This window comes from Plodia interpunctella, chromosome 21 (genome assembly GCF_027563975.2).
Source record: "Plodia interpunctella isolate USDA-ARS_2022_Savannah chromosome 21, ilPloInte3.2, whole genome shotgun sequence".
Classification (NCBI taxonomy): domain Eukaryota; kingdom Metazoa; phylum Arthropoda; class Insecta; order Lepidoptera; family Pyralidae; genus Plodia; species Plodia interpunctella.
The window spans coordinates 1396897-1418590 of record NC_071314.1 but is presented as its reverse complement, the minus strand read 5'-3'; the positions used below and the strand labels follow the sequence as shown (position 1 = coordinate 1418590).

General features: G+C 35.2%; 3 protein-coding genes across 3 annotated transcripts; all 3 read right to left on the bottom strand.

Annotated features, from left to right (window-relative positions):
• Positions 1-1379: 1379 nt before the first annotated feature.
• LOC128679159 (uncharacterized protein) lies at positions 1380-3381 on the bottom strand. Its single transcript, XM_053761211.2, has one exon. The coding sequence runs from the start codon at positions 3379-3381 to the stop codon at positions 2860-2862; it is 522 nt and encodes a 173-aa protein (XP_053617186.1). The 3' UTR covers positions 1380-2859.
• Positions 3382-3436: 55 nt separating this feature from the next.
• On the bottom strand, positions 3437-4402 carry LOC128679466 (uncharacterized). The gene has a single exon (XM_053761747.1). The coding sequence runs from the start codon at positions 4400-4402 to the stop codon at positions 3437-3439; it is 966 nt and encodes a 321-aa protein (XP_053617722.1).
• Positions 4403-18944: 14542 nt separating this feature from the next.
• LOC128679350 (uncharacterized) lies at positions 18945-21643 on the bottom strand. Its single transcript, XM_053761517.2, has 2 exons — positions 21259-21643; positions 18945-20935 (listed from the first exon to the last, which is right to left on the bottom strand). The coding sequence occupies exons 1-2, from the start codon at positions 21265-21267 to the stop codon at positions 19166-19168; spliced, it is 1779 nt and encodes a 592-aa protein (XP_053617492.1). The 5' UTR covers positions 21268-21643; the 3' UTR covers positions 18945-19165.
• Positions 21644-21694: the final 51 nt, after the last annotated feature.

Genomic DNA, 21694 nt, shown 5'->3' with positions numbered 1-21694 from the left:
AAAATTTTTTTTTTTTTAAACTTTAAATACTTATGCTGTTTACCGTTCAAACATTCTCTCGCTTGCAAAAAAGTATACATTTGCGTACATTAGCCGAGCAAATAAAAACTACTGATGAAAACAATCGAAAAACAATGTACACTTTTTGCCCGCGAGTATTATAAGTCCTAACTCACAACGATTCGTACAAAACATTATATCAGATGTACAAATATATAAAAAGTGCATAAAATGTTCCAAAAATGTGTATCAATCCATTTTGATCCAACTTTCGCTACACTATCTTAGCAAATAAAATATAAGTCTACAGATATATGATTCTTTCGTCTATGTAAAGCTCTATATATATATAAGCATTTCTTCTATCAAAAGCGAGTAATATTGAGTGAAATATATAATTATTATTTATACGAATTTTTGTTGTTTCATACGACAAGATATATTTGACTGAGTGAGAGAGCATGTTATATAAGCATAAAAAATTTTAAGCATAAAATAAGTTAGCATATTGTAATTACTACTAATTATAATTTCGCATAATACTAATAAGCACAACAGTTTTTAGCATACAATTTTTAGCATAAATGCAATAAGCATATTCATGTAAGGTCATTATAAAGCGGCTCACGGGTGGCCCAAGGGCCACCCCCGCCGCACCTAAACCTACACATATTATGCTAAAACCAAATTCGGTCTAATTAATATTATGCTAAATAAATTATGCCAATCCATTTTAGGACAAAACACATTGTGCCAATGAAAGGAATCCCGTTATGTGTACTCCTATGATATATCTTCTGCATGAAATTATATACTTAATCGAACTTGATAAAATGTCACTATAATCCATCAGTTATTTAATTTTCAATTTTTTGTTCTGGTTTAAATATATGTTGTACAATATTTTTGTCTTCTTAATTGTAACTTTTTGTTTTTGACATAAGAATAAAGTATCTAATTTGACCTTGTTAGAATAGGTAGTCAATTGGTAGGTATAATTGTCACAATTTGTTATTGCAAATGTCGACTTCATTTTGATTCAAACATTTTTGATTAATAAATTTATTTTCATTTGTTCGTTCAGCCATCTTTGCCCCTTTCGGGATAAAGTTCTTTCAATCACAGACTTATATATTAACTCAATATTACTCACATATAAAAATCATTATAGACAAAGTGACATATTGCAAATACATATATATGTAGCTAAAAAGGTTATTTTTATTATTTACAAGCGGTCTGTCTCGGCTTCGCTCGGGTAAAACGATAATGAAACATTACTGGTATCTAACGCATAACCTTCCAAAGGCGCATAAGGTACATAGAGACTAACATCTTTTGTTCTACGACTTTTGTCTAAACGTAATAAGTAAATACAATTTTCCTTCTTTTTTTTTGTTTTAATGTCGTTTCTATAAAACGTTAACTCTATGTTCGATTCCGCTACATAACGCTACTGTACTGTCTCGTGTTGCTTGGCTATTATATAGAGTTAAGATGTGTAGAATCGCAAATTAGATTGTATTTTTTTATATGAAAAAAAAAAACTACGAATCACGAAAAGTATCGAATAACAGTTGCTTGTTTTGATGTACCCAAGTAGTCTTTAGGAGGTATTGGGTTTGATACCAGTATATACCTAAATCTGCCTCGGGATCACACTATCTATTGGTGAAAACCGCAAAAACATGTGTACTTCGTACTTCTTTTCATATAAGAATATAGTATAGTTCCAATACATATCATATTGAACTGGCCTACCTTACGGATGGATAAGGAGTTTGCCACGCAGGCCCATTGCAGATCAGTGGGTTTTAACGACTGCAAATACAACCGGGACCAACGGCTTTACGGTCGAAAAGATAATTTTGGTCACCAATCCAATGACCGACCATGTAGAGAGTGCCTTAACCGCCACTATCACAGGCCAAGCGCGCTAACCACTGCGCGCCTTTGAGATTTCTACATAAATTGTTTTCTATATTGTACACGTATATTATTATATATTTGCCCACATGATTTTACGTTCAAGGATTCTTAGTTAAAGTTGAACCTTAATACGTTGGCATAAGAACTACAACCGAGTTTTATGAAATCAAAAAGTTTTATTGGACTTTCATAGCTTTTTTTTCGGTTATAATAAAGTATAACCTTGGCTACTTTTATAGACACGCGATATTGTAATTGTCCATTATACTTTTTTATATTACGTACTTTAGTTTTAAGTCACAATACAATAAAGAGTAGTATTAATGAGGAACTATTATATGTTTTACAAATGTTTGTTTATGTATTCGAATTTTTATGTAATAAAATCTTGTTTGAATGAAAGTAAATAAAACATGTTAATTTGGGACTTAACATAAAATTGAACATAAAGTATTTAAGTATTTGTATATTCATCTTTCTCATGTAAGCGTGAGTTATTCGCGGATGTGGCGCTCCGAACACGCCTAACGAGATAGAACTAAAAAAAAAAAAAAGATTCGCCTGCAATTTAATTTTTTACATTGAATATATATTTTTATATATATAAAAAATTGGTTTTAGTTTCAGTATCTCTACAGATTTCATATGAATAGCTCTATGTCACTTCGTATAACATATATATACCTTATACTTGCGACTATATATATAACAACCACTGTACTTATATTCAGTTACATTTACGAAGCGGGGCTAAACAGAATCACAAATGATTATAGGAACATTTAATACAAAATAAAACAAATATGCTTAAACACTACGCTATCTAACAACATTTTAATTGGTTTGTCCATACCTACCCAAAGCACGAACGTCAGTGGCACCAATAAGTTACTATAAAAATATTAACAGTCACTATTTAAACTACGGGTGCTAAATTTCGTCAGAATCAGACCTTATGGAGTCGTAGTTCGAAGTTTTGCTCCTAAGCATTCTAAGGAACGACCCCACTGCGAATATGGTTCTTCTGTGTCTATGAAATATACCCTGGTATAAAGCTTCTCTTAGCGCCTTCCTGTCATCCGTGATTGAAGGCTGTGTGCTCAGCGTGATGTCCGAATGCGCCCCGATCGCCTTCTGATGCCGCAGGCTTCCGTGCTTCTTCTCCAACGACTTCTGATTCGGAAGGCTCATTGTTGACTCAATGGACGAATTCTTCGTTTTCCTCAAATTCAACATTTTCTTACCCGTACTCTGCGTTTCTGACGTCGATCTAGTTGGCGCTAACTTCGACCTGTGCAACGGATTGTTGGAACCATCAGGATGGACTGTGATTTCGACGGATTTCTGACTGACCGCGCTCGACCTCGTCAGCGTCCTTGGGTGTGACGTCGTAGGTTCCGCTTTGGGCACCCGCTCCTCTTTAGGCATTTGTTCGTGCTCCAATGCAATCATTGTGGATGTTTTTGTGTCCGCTAAAAACCAATTAGGAATGAATTGAGAGGCGAGGTCACATCATAGGCGGCCGGGACTCATCAATGTTGTTCACAGAGGGCACGGTCAAGTGGATCACTACCTCGGGATTGGTGGACCGCTCCCCGGTGACGCAACCGTCACAACAATTGCTGAATGTTATCGTCGGCACCGTCGCATCACTATCGATGGTCACAGATTTCAGAGTTTGTGCTAAACAATCCACATTAGTGTCTTTATCTTGTTGGTCATCGGGATTTGCGCTCATAATCGGTGCAAGCCATTCCTTCTCCTCTTCCGTTCCTTTGTCTAGTTCTGGTGACGACGCGTCATCGCGGTTCGGTACAGCACAACTTTCTCCAGCGACATGAAGACCTATTAGATCAGCTAAGTTGACGTTGAAGTTTCTACCCGACTGTTGAGATTCTTCTGCCTTTACTTCTTCAGCTATTATCCGATCGTTGATTATTTCTATTTCCTCTTGCAGTGCCTTGTCGTCTTCATAAAATTCTGATAATGTTTTTAAATTTTCGTACCAGTTGGGTCCGAGAAAACTACCGGGTGGGCAGGCTTGTTCAGCATGTGCTCGGCGATAGGAGTCGATCAGAGGTTGTAGCGACTCCTCGTGCTGTTGAAACAGATAATGGTAGGTCTGACTGACGGCATGGAGCGAGTAGGAGGAGTGAGGGCGAGGAACGACGGAGGCCGACGGCTTATGCTCACAGCGCCGCCATACGTGGCCGTGGCGTTCGTTCAGTATTGCATTAGAATTAAGAATCCTTTCAAAGTCCGACACTCCTCTGGCTTCACTGATCTGCAACAGCAGTCTGTTCTCCGTCCCTTTCCCGCAGACGGATTGACACGGCCTCTGGTTGTCGCTGACCTGTTTAGAAGGATTAAGTGACTTAGTCTTGTTAAAATCGATTCGTTTGCTGTTGCATAAGTTATGGCTTTGAGGTTTGGAGGTTGAATGCCTAGGTTTCGGATTATCTGCATATTTCATCGGTATGGAAAGGTTCTGAACAGGAATGGCGAATGGTATTTTTTCGATTGCTTTTTTGCTTTGTTGTTTGACGGTTATGTCACTAGGTTTATCGTAACGCGTGGATATTTGAGTGGATTGTGGTCTTTTTTGGTGGAACCTTTGATATCGAACTCGTTTCGCGTCCGCACTGCGGGCTGTTCGGACATATTGGTGTTTGGGGCGTTCTGATAGGCTGACACTTTGTGCTCTGAGGGGTACATCGGCGCGGGTGTCCCTAGGGCGGGCCAGTTTAGTAGTACTTTCGTGGCACTTTCGGGACGAGCTGTCGACGAGTGCTGCTCCGTGAGACTGCCATGCAATGTTCTCCGAATTGAATGGAGTGAGCGTAAAAAGTAATTTATACCGGTAGCGTGCCTCGGCCGATCGATTCAGAGGAACTGTACATTATAGAATCTACGGAACAGACATCATAATGTGTTTTATAAGTGGAGCTGCGGTTAACAACCTTTTGACTGACAAATGTAGGCAAAATGAACGGACGTAATCGGCGTCACTTGGAAAATTTGTCAAAAGTTCTGGCCGCTAATAAAAAAGAGACATAATATCATTATCAAGGAATTATGGAACTTTAACTTATTTTATGACAGAGAGAGAGAGAGAGAGTTTCTTATTCATAACAAAATAAAGCCTAGTTTAAACTAATATATGTTTTCTCATTATCGCAATTCACAATATTAGATATTACACAGGGGATCTAGTCTTTATTTTGTAAATTTTATTCAACTCGCCGTCGGCTCAGCATACTTACAAAAATATTGCTGGCCACCAACATAAAAAAAAAACATCTATACACTTTTTATTCTGTGTTCAAATAAAGATGGGCATAAATTGTCGGAATTCTCGATACACGTCAGTTTTATTTCGCGGTGTTTGCTCGTGCATGATTTTTAACCCAGTTTATTCGCTGTTTCTTTAGCCTACTACGGCAAAAAAGTAATATTATCGTTACTGGACTGGTTAACGTATGATTTTGTGCCAAATAAATTATTTTCTACTTCAATCTAGTTTTGACCGGTTATTTCTGCTGTAAAAACTATTATTGGCCTTTTTACTTTTTATTTCGCATTTTTCATAATTACACCTACATTTATCAGAAGTTAAAGTACTTGAGTTGATAAATAAATAGAACAGTTGTGCGAGCATAAAATAAATAAACATTTGTCTCTATAACGATTTATGAGAAATTCGCATACGAACCTCACAACTATAAGCTTGACAGCATAGTTCAGCTACATAAATATCTTCACATAAAAATATCAGCTAATAAATCACGAACCTCGCACAAACCACTTAAAATACAGAAACAAAACTTTGATAACTAACAGAAATAAATAGTGACATACATTTTCAAAAGGTTTTTCTAAAAAAACATGTTCGTGGTAGCCTGTAAACACTGATGTTTTGTCCGATCCGATCTGACTTGTGAAATGAGATGGGATGGGCATTTATTAAAATTCTTAGAAGGTTCGACAAAAATTTTTTAAAGACAATTGTATGCCTAATAGGATATGCATAAAAATAGCATTTTGTTTTTGTATATTTTTCGCTCTTATTAATTCAATCCATATTTAATGTTTATTACGTATTTCTATGGTGCCCGCGTCACGTACCCGAAGGTCATCATCATAGTTAAACATAGAAATAGAAAATTATTTGTATTGCCACTGAGACAAGAATTTATATATCGGAAACACCCTAATATGCCCTAGGTCTACTTTGGGGTTTAGCGGTAACATATACATCTATATTTTACTTATATACAGGGTCACTGGTATCAAACGCAAAACCTCCTAAAGACTACTCGGGCACATCAAAACAAGCAACTTTTATTCTACGACTTTTCGTGATACGTTGTTTTTTTTTTCATATAAAAAAAAATCAATCTAATTTGCGATTCTACAAATCTTATCTATGTAACAGCCAAGCAACACGAGACAGCAACAGTAGCGGAATCGAACATAGATTTAAATTTTATAGAAAATTATTTGTATTGCCACAGAGACAAAAATTTGCTCAGTCAATATTGTAATTGATTGGTATTGCAGTAAGAACATCCTAATATATGCGAAAGTAAATTTGTTTGTTTGTTACCTCTTCATGCACTATCTAATCAACTAATTTTCTTGAAATTTTGCATACACGTATTCTGAAATACGGAGAAAGACGTAGGGTAGTTTCATCCCGGAAAATATCTAGTACCAAATAAATCGTTTTTAAAAATAATCGAGGTATATAAGAGACGATAGCAATGGTCAACTTATCCCTTGGAGGGATCTCTTCCAGTATAGAAGATCCAGAAGGCGGTAATACTAAATACATGCCGAATCACACGTAAATTCCTAACTTCGTCTACGCTCACATTTACCTTCAGCATATAAAACTATTCCCTCTTACGCTTGGCTTCGGTCCGCGTATGAGGCGTATACCCTATTCTTTTTAAAAAAGGAGAAAATATTTATAAAAATAATAAAAATCTTTATTCCTCTCACAAATTCAGACTCTGTCTGAAATATGATAATGAATAGCAAAATAGTTTTATAGTTTGTTTTCTATGATTTGCTTTTACACTGTCGATGTTTTATACCAACTTATAAGCAGAATGAATCGCCATTCCCTTTATACGTGAACCTGCCTACTGGTAAATAGTGGAGCCACACAATGTATTTTACTGAAATGGGTCACTAGTGGGACTACTCGCTTCTAAATGCTTAATGTACATACAGTAACCCTGTGGTTAGTGGTATCTAACGCATAACCTTCCAAAGGCGCATAAGGTATATATAGACTAACATCTTTTGTTCTATGAGTTTTGTCTAAACGTAATAAATATACAAAAAGCAACCTTTTTAGTCTTAATGTAGTTTCTATAAAATTTAAATCTATGGTTCCATTCCACTACTGTTGCTGTCTCGTGTTGCTTGGCTGTTACATAGATAAGATTTGTAGAATCGCAAATTAGATTGAATTTTTTTATCGAATCACGAAAAGTCGTAGAATAAAAGTTGCTTGTTTTGATGTGCCCGAGTAGTCTTTAGGAGGTTTTGCGTTTGATACCAGTGACCCTGTATATAAGTAAAATATAGATGTATATGTTACCGCTAAACCCCAAAGTAGACCTAGGGCATATTAGGGTGTTTCCGATACATAAATTCTTGAACAGCGAAAGGGCGGTAATAAAATGGATTATCCTTCTAGGATAGAGATTACTTATTATCAAGACCAAAAAGCGATTTTTCTTGCACAGTAACGTGAGGTATAAAGGTCTATGACTTACACCCCAGGGAATTGGTATTAAAATGATACTGCAGCGTGTAGTTTCCGCCCTAAAATAGGACCACTCTAAAGGTAGGGATAAATTTCTCTTCTTTCACGTCAAAACGGAGGATTGGATCAAGATATCTGGTATGGAGATAGAAGTGGCACGTGATAGCTTATTATCATACGAAAAGGTCGACTAAAGATTTTGAACAATGTGAACCTAGGTGCCTAAAAACATTTTGACGTCGTCAAAATATTTAAAACTAAACAACAATAGGTATGCATTAACATCACTCATTATTGTCTGAGCCACGACAAAAACTCTTTTAAAGAAAATATTTTTTGAGAACGCTACAATGTATACTTATATACACTATAAATGGTTTGGTTTGTACAGAGAGAACTCAAAAAACTCGAAAATTGTATTACCTATTTTGTTTGACTGGTTGGATTGTGATTTCCATAGTTTTACCCTATTCTTTTTATTCCCTATTGTTCAATATTTAAAACACCAGACACTAGGTACATTAATAATATAACAGACGCGTCGCGTGAGAAAGCACAACACCCTACCACCGCCGTGTCGGCTTGCACAATCCGTATTTGTTTCTAAATTTACTCTGTGATATGTATAGATTTATGTATAGATTTATCCCCGTGTGGTCCCTAGATTAGCACCACTCCGTATCCTCACGTGGTTGACGTACAAGACGAGTAGGCTGGCAGTTGACGAATAGGCGACAAGACGGCTGTTGTTAAAGAACAGCCGATTATTCAATGTTTATCTTTAAAAGCTGACCCCGGGTTTCGCGGCGTCACAGCCCCGAATGCTTCTGGAAACCTGTGAGAGAGCCTGTGGCGAAAATCTTCCCTATTTAAGATCGAAGATATAACAGAAACTTGAAACAGTACAAGTTGAAGGAAGAAGTACTCCATAAAATAGGTGGGGCGTTTTGATAAAAATTTCTATTTTATTAACGCCTCCTAACGTCTGTGGTATTGGGCACACAAAAAAACTCTTAAAAAATAATTTATGTATTACGTACACATGTAAATATTCGAAACAAAACAACTTGTTAATAAATTACCACATTTATATGCCACATACATATTAGTAGATGCCGTGGATCTGCCAGCAAAAAGTAGACTACCTATATCCCAGCTCTGCAATTATCTCCACACCAAAAATCTACCCAATGCATTGTTTCGGTCTAGCAGGAAAGCAGGATTAAACAAACGCATTTTCACACTTATAATCTACTAGCGGCCCGTCCCGACTTCGCTCGGATAAAAACATAATAAATTATAGCCCTAAACTATCCTCAGGAATCACTCTATCTGTTTGTGAAAACTGCAGTAAAATCCATGCCGTAGTTTTTGAGTTTATCGCGAACATACACACAGACAGACAGACGCGGTAGAGTGTTTTATAATATATAAGGATACTATTATTATAAAGAAGTAAGCGTTTGTGAGTTTTGTATGTTCGAGGCGGGTAATCTCTGAAACTGCCGAACCGATTTCAAAAATCTTGGATAATGTACCTTTCACAATTAAAAAGGTACGTTATCCAAGATTGCTATAGGCTATATTTTATCTCAAAATTCCAACGGGAGCGAAGCCCCGGGCAACAGTTCGTCTTTTATTCGCCTCGTATGATATTCATGGGGGAGAATGTAGTCCTATAATAAGGGCACAAATAAATACCAACATATATTATATGACTGTAGCATAGTATTTCATTGCGAAATAGGAAAACAACGTAAGGAAGCGGTGAACTTTGATGGAAAATATAAATTTCCAATTCGTAGTTTGTTTCGCAGTTCGTAGACAATTTCGTAGCACGTAGACCGTCCTGCTACGAACACCTACTACAACAACCTTAATGCAATATTTTATTTAGCTAAATCGAAGTCAGGGAACCATAGATTTCTTTGTTTGAAGTATATGAATAACTGACTAGGTAATGTAAATAAATGTGACAGTAAGTTTGTTAGGACCACGTCAAGATTTATTTGCTCAACAAATATTCTTGTACGTGTACTTTGAATTTCGGGAAGGACATAGGTTACCTTTCATCCCGGATCAGGCAGATATGGCATAAAACGGTCAATTGTTTAGTTTCATAGTTTTCTAAGCGTCGAGAAAACAATTGAATATTTTAGATTAAAAATTAGCAATTTATATGGTATTCTATAGCTTCTTAATAAAAAAATAATGAAATTTAGAGTCTAGGCATATATCTAGTTCTTAATCTTGAAATCGAGCGAACGACGACGTATATAGATTAGAATTTTAAATTACACATTGAAATATTCAGTAAAGTACCTACACGGACAACAATACAGCGACGTATTGATTGAAATGAAGGAATGACGTCAAAAACCAAATGCTATATTTAATATTATAGATAATGTAAGTTTGTTTGTTGAATCGTCACGCTTTCAATGAATCTTCTTAAAATATCGCATAGGAAGTACGGAGACGGACCAAGGTCTTTCATCTCGGAAACGGGAAAAACACGTGAGCGAAGCATCCTAATTCGAACAATTTTTTTAGAAAACAGAGCCCTTATTGAAAGACTTTGTCCTAAATCTTAATAACTAAATCGTAGTGAGAAGACAAGATATTTATTTTTGAATAAAAAAACTTGCAATATCTTAACATGTACATTTTTGTAAGCACAACGTTATGTTTATCTCTAAAATAGGTATTCTATTTGTCTATAGATACCTAGGTACCTATCTAATCTTTTATTCGCCCGTAAATAGTACCTAATTCAATTAGTGTGGTTTGTGAAGGAGCCTTAATATCAATTGTCAAACTAATAGCTTTTATTTCTGTTTACACTTCCAATGATTACCTATACCTAAGTTCGGTGTTTACTCGAGTTTTACCTCCCAAAAAACATATAGGTACTTAATACACAAACAATATAACATGTACACCACAGATAATAATATAATAATATCGAGTTCTCTCTTCACTGAATGCATTGTGCAATTTACGATTCAAAAAGTTATGACCGGAAATAATAAACATTCCAAAAAACATTGGCAAGGTTACCATTCCACTAACAGCTTTGGAAAAATATAGGCGTGTTATTCTCAGCATTATACGTGTTACGTAAAATCGTGATTCGCATTTTCAGTAAAATCACCCTTATTAATTATGAAGTATTGTGATCATATGATACGATCGCTATGAGTTTGCGAAAACAAATAAAATTTTATCTAGTTCGTACCTGGCACGATACAAATCAATATTGTAGCTTCTTCCGTAAACAAAAACATAGACATTCAACCTCAAAAATAACCTTTTTTTAAATTTTCACCATTAAAAAAATTTACACTGGTAGGTACGTAATAAATTTAAATCAATGTGAAATTAAATGACCCACTTACCGGCAGTCGATGTAGCAACCATTTACATACTTAATCTACAAAAACACACGCAAAGGCACTATTCGTTATGATTTAAATCACTTGCACAACTCTTGAGGACAGTCAGTTATAAAAATTAACACACTGTTGCGTCGAAAATCAATAGATTGGCCCTTCTGTCGGCTCCAGCGAAATATCGTGTAGTCTATCCGATCCGAGTCCATTCAATACAGTGAGTGCTGAGATGAAGCATGCGTAGAATGAGCCGGGGTTGACGTGACGTCAAAAAGGCGGGAAAACAGTGACGTTTTATTTTTTCAGAGATGAAATGCGATGGTATTTTCGTTTACTGTGCGCAACGATAAAATTATTGTTTTATTATTAAACAAACAGTGACAGTTATCTGTTTTGCTTGCGTATTAAACGAAGCGGTGTCATTTTGTCATGTTTTGTCCCTTATCGGCATTACAAACATTTAGTTTTCATTTCAACGAAATATGGTAAATATTTATTATGTCATTTTAACTGGTCAACAAACAAATAAAGCTATATCCGACATGTGATTTCACCGATAAAGCTATTTTTATGTTTTTTAACTCACAAATGATTCGTCAACAACGTTCTAAAACTTTTTGTAAAGTTTATAAAGTTTTATGAAATATTTTCTTTCAAATACTTGGTTAACTGGAAAAAAATCCGCTTACTTATCCCAGGAAGGGATTACAAAGGCGCCTTTGTACGCTTCTTCATGCAACAAGAGTTTACAATCAATCAAAACTTTTTTCAAAATCTTTTGAGCGTTCGATTTTTTTTTCTCGGAGCAATACTCAATTTAAAAGATCATCACTAAATATTTCAGTCGTTATTTAGGCTTTTCGCTAACTATACATTGTTTTGATTTACAGTAACCGCATTGCTCTTAATTACATATATGAACAAGCATATAAGTACCTATGTGTTATCATAACCCAGTGCATTTAACTCGGTCAGTCGTTATAAAAACCGAAATAAAACTAAAGACATACATTAAAAACCTAAGAAATTCTCGGGAGGCATCGTATGTACCGAGAACGCTGCGTTTTGTATAGTGAGGCCAATCCCCTGAGCAAAAACGCCGCCAGCTCTTGTATTTAAAAAAATCTCAAGTTTTTAATTGAAACCCTCACGTCTTGCGCCATCTCATCAAACGGTCACCGCATAGACAATGCACTGGTATGGCAATAAATTAAAGCGCACACCCGCAATGGTCGTTTTGTAGGTCATCGACCAGATTCGACCCCGCGAAATGGAAGACAGCTCAAGATGGCACAGGGTAAGTAATAACGGAAAGAAAACTTCGTTTTACAAGCATAGTTTCTCTTGTCTCGATTGTTATTTAATGAAATTTTGCAAACTTCACATACTTCCGTCTGTCCTAGAGTTTTTCTAGAGTCCTGATTTTTTCTACATAGCATTTTTTTTTGACAAGCTGTCCTGATTATGCACCCGTGATCCACTCCACAACGGTTTACTGTACGTACATTTATTGGTACGCGTTGAATGCAACAAAATGTATCTGACTTTGTTGCATTCAGCTTAGACAGTGTACCTAATCAATTTCTAATCAATTTAACAATATTAGAGAGTATTGCTGTGGCGGGACAGAGTGTACGTTATCACAATACGTGTCAACCTTTTTTACCTATGTTCACAAAATAAATGAATTTGAATTTGTAATAATACTATCGCACAACACAGCCACTCCCTGCCTCCTCCTTTGTAATGGCCCCGCTTATATTCCGTTAACTTTACAGCACTTACAGTTAGACAATTTACATTCTGTCACACTCAAGTTTTTATTGTCTACAAGTCAACTTGGAGCAAAAATATTTTTTTTTGTATATGTATGTTTGCAACGCGATAACTTTTGAACTGTCTGGTCTGATTTTGATGAAATTTAAAAGGTATGTAGGAGTAAGTTCGGTAAAATCGGTAAAGTGGTTTTTTAAATATTCACAATTTTGTAAAAACTCACCCCGATGAGAGAGAGGGTAGTTTAAGAAGGAAATGGATATACTTACACTGATGGAAGAGGTATTCCTGGACTCCAACGCCAAAGACTGCGGAAACAACCAGTAAAACGTGAAGATGAGAGTTTGGTGGCTTCTAGACGTTCTTTATGAGGATTCTTGTCAGTTATCCTTCTGTTTTTATTGTGTTATGGCGTGGTGAATGCATAGTGACATAGTAAAGTAAATATGCGTTTACTGGTCTATGTGCATAATAAAACAAAGTATTTCCACATGAACAAAAAACTTCTCAGTGAAACAAGATTAATACCGAAAACAAGAATAACTAAATAATTATATTAATTAAAAAACGCGTTATTCAAACAGTTTGATTAATTACAAAAACAGGTTTCTGTATTACATTTATTTAACATAGCCTATGTTTGAACGTCTTTTCTACTACATTTCATCCAAATCGATCCAGCGGTTTAGCCGTGATATCGGAACAGTCAGGCAGATACTAGACAGACAGACTTTCGCATTTATAATATAAAGTATGGATTATAGGATTATAGCTGGGCAGGTGACAAAACTGGCGCAGTTCCAAAGAATTTAATATTCATCCAGATATTAATTGGAATAAGAAAGCATCACGATTATTGGAAAAGCCAGTAGGAGATCACAAACGCAGAATTCCTTGGAAGTGGGAAAGGAAAATCCGGGTCTGCTTTGTGAGTTTGTCATCACCTTTGGCGAACGATGGAGCCATGAACATGGAATTAGTAAGTACTTCGTGGAGTACCTACTAATTCTATGGCCATGACAATACATGACAATTATAAATAAATAAATATAAATAAATAAATATAAATAAATAAATATAAATAAATAAATATAAATAAATAAATATAAATAAATAAATATAAATAAATAAATATAAATAAATAAATATAAATAAATAAATATAAATAAATAAATATAAATATATACTGACAAATCACACAGATTGAGCTAGCCCCAGAGTAAGTTCTAGACTTGTGTTATGGGATACTAGCTCAACGATACTTTATTTTATAATAAATACATATAGAGATAAACATCCAAGACCCGGGCCAATCAGAAAAAGATCATTTTCCATCATGACCAGACCGAGGATCGAACCCGGAACCTCTCGGCCACTGAGGTCGTCAAAAAAAGATATATTTGAGATTTACCTTGTGTTACACATCTACACTAATATTGTAGAGATTGGTATTTTTGTTTGTGGGTAATGAAATTGAAGTCAAAAAATGTTGGAGCGATTTTGATGTAATTTGACACAAGGATAGACGAATCGTTCAGTATAAGCTAAGCTTTATTATAGTGCCAAAATTATGAAATCGTATTTTGTTTGCTATATATAAATTCAATAAATGATTTTGCTATGAAAATCGAAATTTTATTCTAAATCCCTGTAGGTGGTGCGTTTCGATCAATGTGGCGGCTGTCACTACAATTTTTCAAATTTTAACACAGATAAGAATTAGTTTAATTATAATACTTTGAAATGATTACTTCAACAAATTAATCTGTACTTAGGTAATGTAAATTTTATGAATTTTGTAAATTATTCCTTCCTCAAGAAAATCGACGGATCGTATCGTAATGACAGCGCGGCCACAGCGGTCGAAACGCTGCCTGTGGCGACATTTTGCGAAAGAAACAACGCCTACAAATTACAAGAAAGTCCTAAGTTACTACCACTAAAGCTAATGTCAGCAATGAGCTTCGTAGCCAGGTATTGTATAGGTTCGTAGGTACATTTGCTACGAATTATCTACGAAAGGAAAATTCTCCATTCTCTACTTACGGACGTGCTTTCTGTTTTCGATATTACTATTATTGTTGTAATTTTTTTACTTTTCGAACTACGAACCCTTTCAGTTATCCCATAATAAATGCGAACTCGAGTTTGTTTTGTTACTTCTTTATTACGATTTGTCTACTCAACCAGACATCTTAAAATTCTCCACATATTATACTAGCTGCACCCCGAGGCTCCCGTGGGAATTTCGGGATAAAAAGTACTCTATATGAGTTATTTCAGGTTCTACGTGTACCAAATTTCATAACAATCCAGTCAAATTAAATTCTGTAGATGTTGCGTGAAAGTAAATAAATAAATATAAATATATAAATAAATATATTAGGACAAATATATTAAGAGAAAGAGTAGCAAATATAAATTCACACAAATCCTCACAAACTTTCACGTTCAATTTATAATATGAGTACTTAGGATATGTCCTTTCATCTATAAATGTACTGTTCTCGTGGTTGAAGTCGCGGGCAAAAGCTAGTAGCCGTTAAAAAGATATATTTGGTCGAATAATATTCAAAATGGCGCTTGTTTGTGTACAAACAAACAGGCCTATGGTTTTCTATATTTAGCGAAACATCGCTCGTTACAGCAGTCAATACGAAACTACGTCAGTCTTGGTCAAAATAGTTGTTGCGTCAAATGTTTCGAGTTTACGGAAGTAAATACTCGAATCCGAGAAAAACCTATAAATAAAAATAAAAAAAAAAACAAGTTCTTAATCAGTATATTATATCCATTACTTCGCTACAACTTCCCACTGTCTGTCTGTCCCTACGGGTTTGCTTTTTACGGACGGATTTTGATGCGATTTTTTAAAATAGATAGTGATTCAAAGGGAAGGTGCATAGTATGGTATCCGTGCGAAGCCGGTGCGGTTCGCTAGTAATAGTAACAGAGACTATAAAAACCCACAACAACATATATTACCCACACTATCACAATAGCTACAATGTGCCGCTCATTGTCCCATTTTCAATCAATAAACTTAATAAAAAATCGATATTCCTAATGAAGAACAATTGTTTTTCCAGGAGACAATCGGCTATTCGACTGGATAAAAAAAAAACTTATGAATCTATTTAAATAAATGAAACACGATAATTAAATGTCACTTTAATTAACCAGAGTACATAAGATTAACTATTTTTTTCGATTTTATTTAAATATATTGAATGGAATTGGAATTGATGGGATCTCATTAAAATATAAAGAATGCTTTTTGAATCTAAATTCCGTGACGACAATACATACAAGCTCCATATAAAATTTTGTTTTGACATTTAAAAAAGTATCTATTTTGTCTAGTAACAGCAAAACATCCAAGACTCAATTAAAAACAAAATATTATTTTCCATTTGACCTGACTGCAGATCGAACCCGGGACCTCCGGCATGATGACAATTCCACAGAAGTCAATTGATAAACCTATTACCTTTGTTATTGCCTGGAATAAACAAATAAATGGACAACACTCTACGGCCCGCACACTTAGCACTAAGATTGTATCACGGGTCCGATGGACACGAACATATGAACGGGCAAAAAACATCGCGAAAGGCAGACAAATATTTGTGGTCATATTATTTACCCGCGCTGGGATCAAACCTAGAACCCCCATATAGCGGGCGGGCGTGGTGGCCACTACGCCACAGAGGTCCTCATAAATAAACAATTGTAATCACAAAAAGACCGAACACGGGGCCGCTAGATACAAATCCAAGGTCTTTATCACTGCGCCACAACAGTCGTCAACTCAATCAGGCAGGCACAATGCAATGCACCTCAGACCTTGCATGCAATTGCGGTGCATTTATTGGATAATAACGCACGTGGGTCTAATGGGCAGTCTTTTGCATATATACCTGAGCTATTTTTGTGTGCAACTGTGATCAGTTAGTGCAAGATAGATTTGAGGCCAAGGTAAGAAAAAGCCTATCCCAACTAATTCTATCCTAACAAAAATTTATAGGCTATCCTAACTAATATTATAAAAGGGAAAGTAAGTTTGTGACGTCTTCTATGTTAAGTATTATATGGAAAATTTCAAGATGTCACTCAATCTTGAAATTTTCCATATATGTAGTTTGAAGAGGACATATATATACCTTTCATCCCGGAAAAATAACTGTCCCCTTTGGATACTCACGCGGCGAAGCCGTGGATAAAAACTAGCTTAGATAATTTATAGAACTGCAGGCCTACCATCAACTTTCACAGAACAGTACGATTCCAATGCAACTCAGTTCACTTTAAGCACCTAAAATTAATCGCATTCATGTTAAAAATTAAGTCGATGGTACGAATTTGCGATGCAGTTCAGTTTAGGTCGTAAATGGTAAACCACCTGAAAAGCAGTAACTGAGTTCGTTTAAAGCTGGTTTGAGGAAGTATGTCTATGGCTGTGACTGTAATTACAATACAAAATTATTTATTGCACCAAGACTTGCAATAATTTATTGTATTGTCAATCGCACACATTTCATTGTAAATACTAGTTATGGTTCGTCGCAAGTGAATGAAAATTTATTTATGATTTAACAAAGATCTTTGAACCTAAACAATGTTTGAATTGCAGGCCACGCGAGTTCGTATACCAATCGCACTCACGGTAATTTCCATAGACCACCACTTGCTTCCGATGAAGGAATACCTACGTGGTGAGGAAACCTGCACCACAGATCCTGCACACTGGTTGAGTATTACTCGTTCAAGAGTGTATGCGAATACTTGCCAATAGATGGCGGTATATAGTCGTGTCAGGCGACTTGTATAAAATTTGACCTGTGGTAGCAATAACGCACAAGAAACAAAAAATAATATATCTAACTGTTGCCTGGGGCTTCATCTGAGGCAAAAAAAGTCCCTAGCCTATGTTTGACTTCACCTCTAGCTATATCCATACAAGATTTCATCGAAATCGGCCTAGCTGTTTATCGCTGAAAGCGTAACGAGTGTTGATAAAAAGTTACTGTTTTTAACACGTAGCCGTCATAGTTACGGAGAGATTGAAGTCTTTCTAATTTACACAGGGTGTTAAATTAAACAAAAAATAAATACTAAGTATTTTAATTTAAGTACTTACTACTTAATATGCATTGTAAATACTAAAATGTATATATCATAATGATACATATACGCATTTCAAATAGTATTATAAAGATTTTTTTACAAATACCTACTTAGCACAAAGGAAACTATAGACACTTAGCCGTAGTCACGTGAGACAGCTTATTAAATACTTACGATACGAAGTGTCGTATGTTATGGCGAAAATAATTCAGAGCGATACGCCGTGGCGACTTATTAAAGTGACTTTAGAGTATTAAACTAGCATATAATATCATTATGTAATTACAATTTTTTTTTGTCTTAACGTGCTTCGCTGCTGTGTCATTCGACTTGGTGGATGTCGCAATAAATAAATATATAGATACACAATACTCTTTCTTATATGAGCGACATTAAACCGTCGATTTTCCTGTCTAGAGAATATCCTTTGTGATCACATGGTAATGAAAAAAAAAACAATTATATCACATCACTTTCCTTCCCATTCTTACACTTACGTAAGGCGGTATTCCACTATCAAATTCTTTGTCTAATAATTATACTCTTACGTAATGTACTTATTAAAGATGAAGAATCCTTGAAGAACACCATGTGTGTCTGTGATTCGTGACTGAACCTCTTTTGAGCTGCGTATCCAGTGAGAGGATTACAGGCACTACGTACCGGGTGATATTCTGAAGCAGTCCCTCATAAACCCGGGGAGCAGGTGAGTAAAAACAAAGTAAGAACAAAAAGCCAAAGGTCGTAAAAACGCTAAAGCGATAGCAACAATATTGACAAGGAATTGGATAAGTAGAATACAGCCCTTAATTAAATTTATTATGACAAAATTTTAATTGTAAACTCGGCAAGATAGTAAAAACTGGCTTATAATTAGGTACTTAAATATAAATAAATTAAAAATAAATAAGTGTAGACATGAAAAAATATACATCAGTCCATTTGGTAAAAATACTTTGGAATGCTTTATTGTACACTTTGGATGTAGCACTTTGGATTTATAAGACATACAGACAGACATAACTACATTTACAATGTTTTATAAAAATTATTCAACACATAACAACTTTAATGTAGTGTGATAATTATTATGTCAAGCCTCAATTTTAAAAAATGCAGTAACTGCATTCTTTTTTTAAATATATACTTAACTACACTGTAGTTACATATTTTGCTGCAAAATTTTCCGTTCATTTATACAGTTCTCTAATTCGTCGTGATACTTATCAATCTTAGCGTCGAACCCCGGACTTTGAAGTCCACAATCAAAACTATTGCCCGTTATGACTTTCTCTTGATTCAATGTTGAATCGAACCTGACTTTCTTCCCCGGAGTATTAGTCTTATTGTGTGAAAAGTCTGCATTTTCAACAGCCCTCTCTTTTAACGGAGTGACATTCATATTTAGTCTTGTATTCCTTATTGTTTTGATCGTCTCATACTGATGTTCAATGTCGTCATCATCATCAACCTCTTCTATTTCAATTTCATCAGAATTGTCCAGGTTTAAACATGGATTTTCAATTCCAGACTCTTTTGGTTCGGGTTTTTGTTTCGGCGGCTTTCTTGGAACTTCATAAGGGTTCAATGTAGCGTTGTGTTCGACTTTTTCACCTTTGAAAGTTTTCTTTAATGTTTTAAATACTTTCTTGGACAATTTGTTACTAGCTCTCAATATACTGTGCTTGAAATGTTTTTTATTCTCGTTAGAATCAGTGGAACAGTTCGGTTCAAGTTTATTTCTGTTCAAATTCATAATGTCTACAGCACTGAAGTTGGACACATCACAGCCTAAAATCTTGCTTTGCTTATTGTAACTTGTGTCATTGAGTTCTCCGCTGATATTTTCATATATTGGGCTCTCTGCCCTGTAGCTATCAATGTTTTCATACTCATTCTGATCAACATTAGATTCGTTCATAGTAGATATAGTGCTGTTAGTGTCGGAGGCAAAAAGTTTTCTTGGCATTAAGTCGCTAGGTAACGGCGCTGGAGCTTTGACCGGATTATTTAACATTTCCTCATTATATTCTAATTCTTTTACATTTTCATCGAGAAAAGGATTTTGATCAGAAATAGGACAGTCCAACTGCAAATTGGGATCAAGAAATGGATTAGTAATTATCTTTCTCTCTGGAATTTTTTTCTTTTTCGTTATTATCGTTATGGTCTTAATTTCCATAATGTTGCTCTCGTTTAAATCATCATCCAAATATAAAGACTGATTCGACAAATTTGGCGAATCTAACGCAAGTCTGTCAATGAAACTTAAATTTAAATTACAGGTGTTATTTATAAATATTTGGTTGGTAACATTTGTTTGAATATTTGTTGCGTTAACTGTATTTGAATTGAAATCGTTAATCTCTGTTTGTGTAGCATTATTCAAGGATTTCTGCTCCAAAACAGATATACCAGAGTCCATTTCTATTTCACTTACATTGGGCTCAAATACAGTCACATCCATATCTTGAGCATCCCTGTATGGTACTATAGCATTTGGAATAGTTTCTGCTGTCTTAGATAAGTTAGTTAAGTTAGCATAAATAGGCTCTTCATTGTCTATTGCCAACGGAACATCTCTTGTTGTTGGTGGTACATTTTCTTTAGAATCTGTAGGTTGACTGTAATCGTAACTTTTGATGTTCTTGCGTACATTTTCTAGTTCTCTGGCAAGGAATTCATTGACAGCTGCTTTGCTTATTCCAACATCCAAAGCTGTATTTTCGAAAGTGGTGATTTCATCACTTTTGGTACGTTTCCGTTTTTTGGGTACTATTTCCATGGCAGTGTTACACATTGGGTCTTCGTTTGCGAGGAGATCCAGAGCTGGGTTCAGGTAGGCAGTAGAACACGGAGTGACAATCTTTCGCTTCGATTTGGAGCTTGGTACCACTTCAAATTGGTTGTTGTCAATGGTGTCCATAGTATCCTGAAATAAGAAATAATATTTATGTAAATATATTACGGAATTCATAAACACAATTCACGCTAGCTATTATTGACCGCTACAAAAATAGCCGAGAAACCCAAGTCCCACCTAAAGTTACCTCAATCCAAATATCGTTTTGACGTGAAAGAAGAACTAACTAAAAGACACCTTCTTGTTCATAATATTAAGTAGTCAGCTACCTAAAAATTAGGAACATTTCCCTAGGTCATTAGGCCCTTGCTAGCAATATTCGTTTGATAATAGGTAATTTTAACGTTGTAGAAAATGTAACTTTTGTGAACAGTCATGCCAAACAAACTTACCGAAAACATTCCAAAGTATCGCTAAAAACATTTGAAACAACACACGGTAGAGTTCCACAATAACTATATTCACTTTTCTAATTCACCGAATTATGTAAAACAAAAGTTTTAATTCACAATTTTACGTTTGTCGGAGAGTAAACAAAAAACCGGAGGCAGGTGTTCGACGACGGTTACAAAATAATGACAGATTCGGGTTACCAGCGCAAAAATATTTTTTCTACTATTGACATGACAGTTGCATAGTACTTTAATTTTTAAAATAAAAGGAAAAAAAAAACAGTAACACTTTATGTACGTCTCATATTTTTTTTAAAGGAAAATTAAAGGCAGCTTAATTAAGCTGCCTTTATATAGCCAGCTATTCTGGTCATTACAGTTAGTATAGATAATATTCTGATTCATATAGTCTTTCTAAATTCTTCTATGTTTATAT